The sequence below is a fragment of the Vicugna pacos genome, chromosome 5 (genome assembly GCF_048564905.1).
Source record: "Vicugna pacos chromosome 5, VicPac4, whole genome shotgun sequence".
NCBI classification, from domain to species: Eukaryota; Metazoa; Chordata; class Mammalia; order Artiodactyla; family Camelidae; genus Vicugna; species Vicugna pacos.
In genome coordinates, this window is record NC_132991.1 from 43,250,019 (window position 1) to 43,262,415 (window position 12,397).

The window sequence follows — 12,397 nt, forward strand, 5'->3', positions numbered from 1 at the left end:
ATAAATTATTAATATTAGAGGGTAATTTTGAACAATTATCTTTAGGTAGATTAATATCTTTCCATATCTTTGGGTCTAAAACTTTCTTCTTATTACTGTAGTTTAACTCAGAGGCCGTAGTTCATATCAAAAATGGATTTCATGATTTTTTTAGAGAGATTAAAAGTTAAACTTAAGAAAGGTTAATGCAAATCCTTGCTTTGACATTTTCATTTGGGAAGGTTTAACTTAATTTTAGTATACAATCTTTTAAAAAAATGATGCCTATAGTGGAGAACTGCTCTTGTATTTATTGTTCATAGAAGGCAATCCAGCTTAGATGTATGCATGCAACTTAAAATAGTTTTAGTTGCTCACAGAATGAATTTTTGGCAAATCAGAGTTAGAGAAAATTATTTTGATGTTAATTTCACCCCGCAGTGAGACTCCATAAAGATATTGTTGAATAATATCACAAAATTGTTATTAAGAAGTTTGACATTATTTAACAGTGGTAAAATTCTGATATCTAAAGTTTACTAAGGACTTTCTCAGATGGAAGAACTATGAATTCTACAAATAGGTTGAATCATAATTTTTGTTCTACTCTTTTTGTTACCCCATAACAAGAGAAAAATTTGGCCAAATTATTATAATGGTCAAAGTACATAAATTAATATAAAAATATAGAAATTGCCTTCAGACTCGATTCTTCATGAGTAGGCAGATAGTTTAATGGCGAGCTTATTTAATCTTATGGATTCTGTTCCTCATAGCATCCAACCAGAGGATTTTTATAAGGACTCAGTTTTACAATGTGTGTTCAAGTCTTAATAGACTGTAAATCTCAGCATTACTGTTTCTACTACTTCAACACTATCATAATCAAATTGAGGTTGGGAGTGGGTAAGGAGACCAGAAGCAAGATAAAAGTTAATTTTCAGCCTAGTCTTTTTTTTTTTTTAAGCACTTAACAAACATTCTTTTGACTTGTTAAAAGGTGAGGTTAGAAGGACAGAATAGAATTTATTCCCAAAGACTGATACAACTTAATATTTATTGGGAACAAAATGCATTTTAATTTGGAGAGGCCTGTGTCAGAGGTGTGGGTTAAAATTTTGAACTAAAAGGAGTGAATTCAACTATTCTTTCGGGTCTTTCTGCAGGTCCTATGCTTTTTGGCCCAGGTAGCTAGGCCTTCCTGTGTTAATGATTTGGTTATTCCAGTTACTAAGTATCACAGACAACAGTTTCCACTGTCAGGGCATAGGAGTCCTGAGATCTTTCCTGGCTTAGGAGAGGGCGGCTCCTTTCTTCTGCAGTGTGATTAGAACCCTCCCCCTCACCCCTTAGCTTGAAATGAGGTGCTCAAATTAGACTTGGATTCATGGAGTATGTCCTCTTTGGTAAGGAGGAGATTAGGAGTCCTAAGAACTGGCCTTTTTCTTTACCCTTCCTAAGACTACCAATAGGTGAAAGCAGCATTGTGCCCTTCTCCACCCATATTGTCCTATGCTGTGTTGTAATGGTGAAGGGAGAGGCTGCTTATTGCTTAAACCTTAAAAGTAGGAGGAGAACAATTCTATGAAACTAGTACTATGATACTTGAGGTAACTGGAGAACAATGGCATAATGTGCCTTGGAGTCGAGACATAGAAACTCCAGGAGGCAGGAGAGGAACCCAGCATGGAAAGTAGGAAAGTACAAAAGACAGCCTTTTCTTTTGGTGTTTTTGTATTTTCACATGGAGGAATAAAAGCTAAGTAAGCAAAGCTCATCTCCCTTACCCTGGACTTATATGTCCCTTTATTGACTAGAAGCAACGTAGAATACAGTGCTGAAAGGAACTCTGGATTGATTGGAGTTAGAAGATCTAGATTCTAGTCCTATTTGTTATAGGAAAGTCACCTAACTTTTTACCTTATTGTGAAAATGGGGCTTATGATACCTCTGCTGACATAGTCACATGTTATGGTTATGACAGATAACCATAACCATGTCTGTCATGATTAATGTAAGGATCAAATAGTATTAGATACATGAGCTAAAGTATTTTATATATGTGTGTGTATATATAATTTCATTATTATTATTACTTTTTTCTTAATCCTTTAAAATTCCTGCCATGACTGCCACTTTACTTTGTTCCCTGCCTGCCTTGCCCGGAGTGGTGAGGAATGGGATAAGGAAAGATGAGTCAGCTCCTGTTGCCCATGGCATGAATTTCTTGTTTCTTGGGAACCAGAGCTACAGATCTTCCCTTCTTAGAGTTGTGTCCAGACCTCACTTGGGAGCTCCCTCCCATCTTTTCACCACTAATTTCTCAGGAGAGTGTAGAGGACTAGGGGAAGTTGACTCTACCTTAAGAGGTATATATCCACACCTATTACATTCACCCAAAGATAAATGACTCAGAAACAATTCCACACTTTGATTATTCACTTATGGAGAAATTGAAATTTTTTTTCCTCATGGTAATTTAGAGAGTCATTTGGCCAGCTGAAATTTTTTTCATTGATAAGTATTTAACCTAGGTAGTAATAGCTACACTGATAGGACTAAAATCTTGAATCATTTGGAAATGTGGACCTGGATAAGTTTACCTTAGGTAAATTTTAACAGTACAATTTTAGATAGAACCAATTTATAAAAATCTTTAGGATAACTCTTCCCTTTAATGTATTTTAATCTTAATGGCCAGTATGCGGTATACTGAGAAAAAGTCTGTCAGTTTAGATTCCTTACATGTTTAGAAATAACTGACAGAGACGCAGAATTTCCAAGCTGGTTCTGAGCTCAGTACTTACCTGTTTCAAATGCATTTTTCAAAGATTTTAATATATAACAACTTTGGGTTCAATTTCCTTAAGTGGGTACTCCTCTAGTCATAACAATTGGCATAATGATATTTCATGTGTGGATGGTATTCATAGTCATAATGTAAAGCTCTTAATTTTAGAATAAACTTGGAATTATGTTTTTATTTTATAGATTTTCTTTTGTAAAATACTCTTACTTTAATATTGATAAAGATTGAAGGGATGTTATATCTTACCTTATTGTTCCATCTGAGAGTCCTCGTGATTAAGTCTGATTTTCTTCAAGGACAAACCAATCTTTCAGTGGTGTTTTCTCTTTTAGTGATGATATGTTTCTCTTGTGATTAAGTACATTATAATACCTTAGACTTGTCACAGTTACAAAAAATTTGATTAGGTATTGCAAGAAATAGTTCATTGTCCCAGGTGAATTGTCATGGCAACCAGAATGAGGAAGACGGTGGTGAGGACAAGTAGGTCAAGCACTGCGTTAGTAATTAGAGTTGAGAGGTCAGTCTCTTTTAGGGCAATGAAATTAGGGTTGATTAATTTGCCTACTTCCTGGTTACTAAGCCAGTGTGTCATTACAACAGAAAAGGAAGCGTATAAATCCATCATGAATTTATATGATTAAAAAAAATGAGATTGTTGACATCTTCATACAATATTTAGCATACCAGAAAATCCTGTTAAGTGCCAAGTACTGTGCTAGCCTGGGAGGTATAAAGAGGGAAAAAACCACTATCTTTTTCAGGGAGATATCACCATCTACTAGGAGAAGAAAACACGTGAGAAATAATTACAGGGCTGTATAAGGAGTGCTAAAATAGTAGGTGTAGAGAATGCATAAAGGATGATCACCTCTGTCTCAGGTACGGTATTAGAGGAAACTTTACAGAGGAGCACTTGAACTAGCTCTTGAAAAATGAATCAGGTTTGCATGGAGAACAAGAAGATGCTATTCTAGGCTGAGAGAACAGCTTGCGCAGAGTGAGAAAACATGGCACACTGGGGAATACTTGGTAAAGGAAGGGAGGAAAGAAGATTAAGTAATAAAGAGAAAGAGGACAACGGTTATCTCATGAAAGGCTATCTATGCCTGTTTCTTAAGTGATTCACCAACCAGTTATGAGATAATATGAATAGGTTTATTGTTTACAGGGATTGGAAGAGGGAGAAACAAAAGACATAAAGCTGAATGAGCACTCTGTTGAGTAATCCAGTTGAGAAATGATGTGGCCGTGAAGTGGAGTAGAAGAGGATGCAGAGAACCAGTAGGAGGCAGAACCAGTAGGATTGGTAATCAGTTGGCTGTGGAGGGCAAGGACTTGGAAGATGACTCCCAAGTTTTTCCTGGATGTTTGCTTGGACAGTGATGTCATTCACTCAAATGGGATTGTAGGAGGAAATGAACAGTGGAGCTAGGCTGGGCTATATAATCAGTTTAGTTTTGGATATATTGATTTTGTGGTGCCTGTCAAACATCTGAAGTGCTAGAGAAATTTGTGAATTGTAAACTTAAGGGTTGAAGTGGAAGTTGAACTTATGTGAAGTATTGTGTGTAGAAAGAGAGGGTAAAAAAAGCTAAGAAGGGATCGCTTTTCCTTTATTATGGAGAATGCCACCTTTTGGGGTTCAGTTGAGGAAGAAGAGCACTTAAAAATAACTGAGAAGGAGCTGGAGGAGAACCAAGGAAGAGTGGTACCAAAAGTTCAGGAGAGGAGAGAGAAGAGAATTAAAAACATGTTAGTATCTTTTGTAGAATGGTAGTTTTATGTGGAGACCTAATGTTTCTAATGTAGTCATAATCTCTAATTTTAGTTGTAATATCTCCAGTTTATAAATATTAAATTTATTATTTGGAATTTATTCTTAGAAACCATATATGCATGTGCATGTGTACAAGCACACCTGTCTACACATTACAGATATATACTATTACTATAACTACTATCATAATAAAACAGCCAAGAAAGGTGGTATTATCCCCATTTTACAGATAATAAAACTGAGGTAATGTGTCCAAGGACACAGGACCAGTACAGAGCTTGGATTTCAAATCCAGGACTTTCTGGCTCCTACTAGACAGTGGTGGCTCCTATCCATATATTGAAATCATGACACACCTGTAAGTTAATGATGTTTCTCATTTCTAAACATTATTTTATAAATGTAGGTCTAACTTTAGAACTTTAGAAAAATGTGTTATACCAGAAAAAGTTGTCTATTCTTTTTGCTGTTGTTATTCAAAATTTTTAATAATATGCTTTCTTGGTATAATTGCTTCTCAGCTTTTTAAATATCATGCACACTGCTGGTGTTTAATGCACTTTCCCGTTATTTTTAAGTTTTTTTTTTTAATATGAGCAAAGATTCTCTTCACCCTATGTCTACTACTGTCAATATTTGTTTAGTATAAAAGATATTTTTGCTGCTAAATAAATATTAGAGTTCGTTCTTACTGATAGGTCTCAGACTAAATTTTGACAACACAGTGAATTGTGTAAACATAGTGAGAAGTATTGTTATTTGGCCTGTTCTGTTTCCTGCTGAAGTTATCTTCAGGTTCCTGAATTGTTTTTGAAAAGTAGATATACTCATTAGATATGTTACCATCCTTCAGTTCTAGTTAAAGCCAATACCATGCCTCAGGGTTACAGGCTCAGTTTTTCATGAGAATGAAAGGGGTGTGTGTATCAAAAAAGGAATTTTATACTTTTTTTAATCATAAAAATTCCAAGAAGAACTGGAGTGGTAGAAATAACTAAGAAGTAATACATCTTAAATTCTGTACTTAGCTTTTCCAGTGAATATTAGAGTGACATGGCAAGGTACTTCCTTTCTCTGGATCTATTTCCTCATCTGTAGAATGAGGACATATAAGAAGATGAAAAAGCTTTTTTTCTAACATTTGTGATTCTTTAATTATGGCAGAGACTAGGAAAATAGGCAGATTGCAACATTATTTTTATGCTGGCCATGGTTTCAATGGCAAACAGATCAATAAAATGGCAACTTCTATGCTTCTGATGAAATCAAATACACTTTAAGTTGACTTTCATCTTAAAAAGAGACATTAGAAAGAACCCTTTGACTGGGGTGGAGGTAGGAGCATATGTGGTAGAGTGCTAGAGTGTGTGTTTAGCATGCACGAGGTCCTGGGTTCAATCCCCAGTACCTTCATTTAAAAAATACATGGGTGTTGTTATGCGTATTACCCACAGTAGGGTGTTGAAGATAATAGTAAATTTTGGTTAGAAGACTACAATAGTGAGAAGTACAAGTTATCAAGACTACAGAAGCATAAAGCCAAGGAAAAGTAGGTCTGTGACAGGAGATGAGGAAAACAAACCATTCCTGTATTAAGACTGAGCATAAGGACAGTTCGGATTCTAGTAAAACTCACTTGGACATTTATTTTAGTTTACCTTAAAAGAAAGCATGAAGTAATTGGTACTTAAACTTGGTGAATTGTAATTATAAGGGTAGGAAACATTTCCTTATAAATTGGTTAGAAATTCTGCCTGAATTTTAGAAATTTTGTTCTGGAAGAATTGTGTGAACTTTCTAATTACCTTTTCTTCAATTTGTTTAGATCAACTGTTCCATGTACTAGCCTTGCACATGCGGCTTTATAGCATTGATTCTGAGTATAATCCCTGGAGAAAGCTTACGCAGTTGGTAGAAGAGATGAATTCGCAGTAAGTATTACTGAGAGATTAAATTCAGTTAAAACTGTTATTGAAAAATAGTTAAGTGTAAAAATAGGGTTGAAATTCTTTATGAATTTGTGAATTTTCCTTATGAAATGATAAAATCTGAAAACAGTTTACCGTTATACTTTCCGTAAAAATTCCTACCAAGAGACACAAAATCTTTTAAAGAATTTCATTAGTTTTTATGCGGATAAAACATTCAGATAGAGGCACATAATGGCTGGTTGTCTTTTTTTTAATATCACAATTGATCAGTGGGTTCAATTAGCCTTAGTCTGATCCCTTCACTGTAAAGTTCATCATCAGCCTTTCACCTGATGATTTTTGCAACCTGTGATGATTCTTGCCTAAATCCAGTATTTCATTAGGGGCTGTGAAACAGTGATTTAAAAAAAAAAATACAAAAAGCCTTCCTTCTGATTATTGGTTAGATAGTTTTTATACAGAAGAACTTTCCCACATCGGCTGTTTGGTTACCCTGAAACATAGTTTAACAGGATGAATGCTTAACTCTTCCCAATTTATAAGCCTGCCAAGAAGTGAGTTAATACCCTAGCAACTTCCCATGGTGACCAATAAGTTGTGGTTATTTATTGTATGATCTCATGGATTTTTATATACTTGTCTTTCACTCCTGTTTCAGACATTCTTTTCAGCAGGTTGCATCCTTTTTAGGTTAGTGAGAATCCCTTTAGATTGGCTATTGTATGTCAACATGATCCAAGTAGTCTTTGGGAATATCCTTGCTTTCTGACACAATAAGTTGACCCAGGTTTATTTTGTATATTTTCCACTTTATACTTGGAATCAGCCATTTCTCCATGTAATTCCTTTTAATGGGAAATGGTATTTAGACATCATAATCTGAGTGCTCAGGGGTGTCCTTAGCTATTGTGTTATCATTGATTATAGGCCATTCTGGTGAATAGTTTGGAAATTTTTTTTTAAGGAGAAAAAGAACTTGAGTTCTTATTGGTATTTGTAATTCAGTCCTAAGATTGCAAGGTTATATTTTGTTTCTTATTGTTATTTGCATATTTTTTCTCTTACTCTGGAAATCTTGGTTCCTAATGATATTGATAACATCTTTACTATTTCCATAACCTACAGTATAACTACAGGTTTTTTTTAAACTAATATTACTACTAATCTTAAGTTTCATCCTTAGAAATATACCACTAGGGATGTATAGATGAAATACTAAATTTTAAGTCATTTGAAGTAACTTTTTCTTGTGTGGTATTGCCATCAACTAGATTTATAGACAGGCTTGGAGGAGGGTATAGCTCAGTGGTAGAGTACAGGCTTAGCATGCACCAGGTTCTGGGTTCAATCCCCAGTACCTCCATTCAAATAAAACATAAACAAAACCCAAAAATCTGTAGTCAGGCTCATTTGTTTTCTTTTTTCCCTTCCATATTTAAAAATTGCCTGTTTTCCCCTGGATTTTTAAATTTTAATTATATAAACTTATTCTTTATTCCAAAGTAAAAACTATATATAGTAAAGTAAATTCAGAGACCTCTGTCAACCATTCCTGTCCATTTGCATTTCTTATTTGTTGTTCGTTTCTGAAAATCAAGTTGTTGGTCTTTTTCTTCTTCATTTAAAAAATGTTTATGGATATAGATGTTAGTCCTTTGTGTGACAAGGTGCAAATGTATTTCACCAGGTTGTCTAATGTCTTTTTAGTTTATGACTTTTTTGTTTTTGCCTTGCAAAGTTTTATTTATTTATTTATTTATTTTGTAATTTAATTTTAATGGTGGTTTTATGTAACAGCTGATTCACAGCTAACCTGAAAAGTTAACAGTGGGTTCTCATGAACCAGTATGAGTTAACTCCACGACACCACAGTGTTTAACAAGTCTGTTCATAGCAGAACTATTTATGTAGCTAAAAACTGAAACTGTCTTAACGCTCATCATTAGTAGAATGGTAATTCTAATTATTGTCTAATTGTAATTACTATCTAAGTATTCTATAAATCCAATTCTTAATTCTGATTCAAAATTCTAAATGTGCTAAATTTATACAATAGAATATTATACTGCAATAAGATAACAAACTTACAAGTGAAAACAACAACATGGATGAACCTCTCAGACTTACTGTTGTGTAAAAGGAACCAATAAGAAAGAGTATAGATTATAATGATTCCATTTATTTAAAGTTCAGAAATGAGCAAAACTAATTCATGGTGTTAGAAATGAAGACAGTGTTTATGCTTAATGGGATGGCTTCACGGTAGGGGCTTCTGGGGAGCTGGTAGTGCCTGTTTTTTTTTAAGTTGACTGTTGGTTACGTGTGTTCACTTTGTGAAAACTTAGGCTTTATACTTAGGATTTGTGCACTTTTCTGTATGTATGTAATACTTCAATTAAGAGTTTACTAGAAAAAATATATTGGCTGAATTGGAAGATGTATCTGGAAACTCGACAGTACATTTGAGAGATAACTTACATTGAGATAACAGCTAATGCCCACTCTAAGTTGTCACAGAGTTGCGTTTTTTCTTTTTCATGTGTATTCTGTGCTTCAACTGAAATACTTTCCAGTCCTTGAATTCCTTGTGCCTTTATTACATCGCTTCCTCTCCTGCTTTTTCTTCTAACTGAAAACCTTCCTAGATCCTAGTTGCCGACTGCAATTTCTTAATGTTCTTCTTATGTGGAAGTCATTGTTGAATTGTTCAAAGTATGATTTCAATAAAAGTAGTTTTTACCTACTGATTTGCAAAGTTTTATTTTTAATGTAGTCATATTTATTAATTTTTTTATTTATTAATTCTGGAACCTAACCCATTTTGACTCAGGCCTTTCCCCATTACCTGATAAAGGGATTCATTCATTTCTTTTTTTCTATGATAACTTTTAGGATTTAATCTCTTAGCTACTTTCAAATATACAATACAGTATTATTAACTATAGTCATTAGGGTGTACATTACATCTCTATATGTACATTATATAACTAGAAGTTTGTACCTTTGAGCACCTTCACACATCCCCACCCTGCACCTCCCATCCCTACTTCTGGAAACCACCAGTCTATTCTTTGTATCTAGGAGGGTTTTCTGTTTTGTTTTTTGTTTTTAAGATTCCGTGTATGAGTGAGATTGTATGGTATTTGTTTTTCTGTCTTATCTTACTTTGGTTAACATAATACCCTCAAGGTCCATTCATGTTTTCACCAATGGCAAGATTTCCTTCATTTTTATGGCTGAATGATATTCCAGTGTGTGTGTGTGTGTGTGTGTGCCACATTTTGTTTATCCATTCACCTATCACCCATTAGTGGATGCTTAGATTGTTTCCATGTCTTGACTATTGTAAATAATGCTGCAGTGAACATGGACGTGTGTATATCTTTCCAAGTTAATGTTTTTGTTTCCCTAAGATAAATACTCAGAAGTAGAATCACTGTTAGATCGTATGGTAGTTCTATTTTTTAATTTTTTTGAGGAACCTCCATGCTGTTTTTCATAGTGGCTGCACCAGTTTACAATCCCACCAGCAGTGCACATGGGTTTCCTTTTTTCCGCATCCTCACCAAGACTTGTTATTTGTTGTCTTTTTGATGAAAGCCATTTCAACAGGTGTGATGGTTTTGATTTGCATTTCCCTGCTGATTAGTGATGTTGAACACCTTTTCATGTACTTCGTAATTATCTGTATGTCTTTGGAAAAATGTCTATTCAGATCATCTGCCCATTTTTTAATTGGATTTTTTTTGTTGTTGCTATTGAGTGTCTGAGTTCTTTATGTAGTCTGGATATTAACCTCTTATCAGATATATAATTCTTCTGCTTTTTTGTGGCTTCAGTTTTTACATTTAAATGTCTAATCTATGTGGAATTTATCATGATGTATGTTATAAGGAATAGATCCAATTTTATTTTTTGCCATAAAGCTATCAAATATACTACTGCTTTTCCTTCCCTACAATAGTAAATTAAAACAGACCTACCAGGAAAAAAAAGAGAGAGAGAGAGAAAGAAAGGTGAGAAAGCACTTTGTTTACTGATATGGAAAGATCTTCATTAAGATACAATGGTAAGAGAAAAACAAATCTAGGAGCATAAAATCTGTACTTTATGCTATCACTTGTGTCATCACCAGTGGTATGAGGGGATGAGAAAATAAATTTGTATTTGCTTATTAAAACAAACAAACAAGGCCTACACATACTTGGATTTTGGATTTATAGCATAGATGGCACTGTGGAGCAGATGGGAAGCACAGTCTTAATAGTAAATGGTGCTGAGTTAGTTGGATATTTAGAGAATTAATATTAACACCTACCTTATGCAGAACCTATTCAGATTTTGCAGTTATTTCAGTAATGTCCTGGGAAATGAAAATGCAGTACAAGGAAAATTAAAGATCATACTTGTCTTTAGTTTCCTGTCTCTTTAATTTCCTTCAGTCTGAAGTTGTTCCCAACAATTGTATTTCATGACATTGACTTTTTTCTTTGAAGAGCTGAGGCCAATTATTTTGTAGAACCCCTCAATTTTTTTTTGTCCGGTATTTCCTTGTGGTTAGATTCAGGTAATGAACTTTTGGCAGAAATACTGCAGAAGTAATATTGTGTTCTTTTTACTGTGTCATATCAGGAGGCACATGCTGTAGATTTGTCTTGTTATTAATGCTAATTGATTATTTGGCTAATGTGAATCTACGACATTTTTCTACTGTAAAGTTATTATTTTATCCTTTGTAATTATTAAGTATCTGGTGGGGAGATACTTTGAAACTTTGAATTTATCCCGCTGCTTCTCCCCACCCCAAAAGCAATTGTGTGTGTGTGTGTGTGTGTGTATTTGTGTTTGTAGATAAAATTAACAAGCTATGAGTATTTTGCATGTTCTCGCTAAGGAAAGTAAATCACTTTTCTTGATATTAGCTAGTAATTTTCTTTTTTTTTGTAAATTTTTCCTGATTATAAAATTGTATTTACTGTACAATGTTTAGAATGTACTAAAATGTTGAGAAAGAATGAAATAATATAAAATTTCATAACCCACATGCTGTATTAATGAACTGATAAACCATAAAAATGAGAGCAAATATGAGGGGAAAAATTAATTTTATTTTCCAGAAATTCCTCTTAATACTGTTAACATTTTGAAACATTTCTTTCCAGTCTCTGTTTTTCTGTATATTTACTATGGATTTTTAAAAAGCTATTTGAATCATATTATATCAGTTTCAGAATATGCTTTTTAAATGACACATGATATTATAAAAGACTCTTTAAACCATATACCTAATTTATTTTATTCATTCTTGTTGTTAATCATTGAAATTGTTTCTCCATTTCCACAGTAATATCAGATGATGTGTATATCTTGACATGTCAGATATAATCCCAGAACTGTAAGATAATATGAAAGCATATACATATTTTAGATTTCTGGTGAAGTTAACTTCATGTAAATATTTCGTATTTATCAGCTATCTTTGTATAGTCTTTGTGAATTATATAGTCAGGACATCTGCTCATTTTTCTGTTGGCATCTTATTTTTAAAAAATTATCTTAATGATTTTTATAGCTTAAAGTATACTTTACTTTGTTGTAGATGTTGAAACTTTTTTCCAGAATATGCTTCCTTTTAATTTTAAAATTACTTCTTGACATACAGTTTTAAATTTTCATTTAGCCAAACCAATCAGACCCATACTTCTTATTTTTTTTTATTACTTTCCTACTTGGAATGCCTGCCTATCTCATCCAAGATTTGATGTTTACCTTTAGAATCAGTGTTACAATGTGTTTCCCATCTTAGGATTTGCAATATCTACCTATATATACTCTATAGTTTTCTTATAGGATGATTTTTAAAAATATATAATCTAGGTGGAATTGGTTTACATCAAT

General features: G+C 33.5%; 1 protein-coding gene across 3 annotated transcripts in view; it reads left to right on the forward strand.

Annotated features, from left to right (window-relative positions):
- Positions 1–12,397, forward strand: part of UBR3 (ubiquitin protein ligase E3 component n-recognin 3) — a 177,232-nt gene that overhangs the window by 138,937 nt on the left and 25,898 nt on the right. For all 3 annotated transcript variants that reach the window (XM_031678376.2, XM_031678377.2, XM_031678379.2), the window contains exon 31: positions 6,394–6,499. In XM_031678376.2, the coding sequence (XP_031534236.1) occupies positions 6,394–6,499 (106 nt within the window). The remainder of the gene's footprint in view (positions 1–6,393; positions 6,500–12,397) is intronic.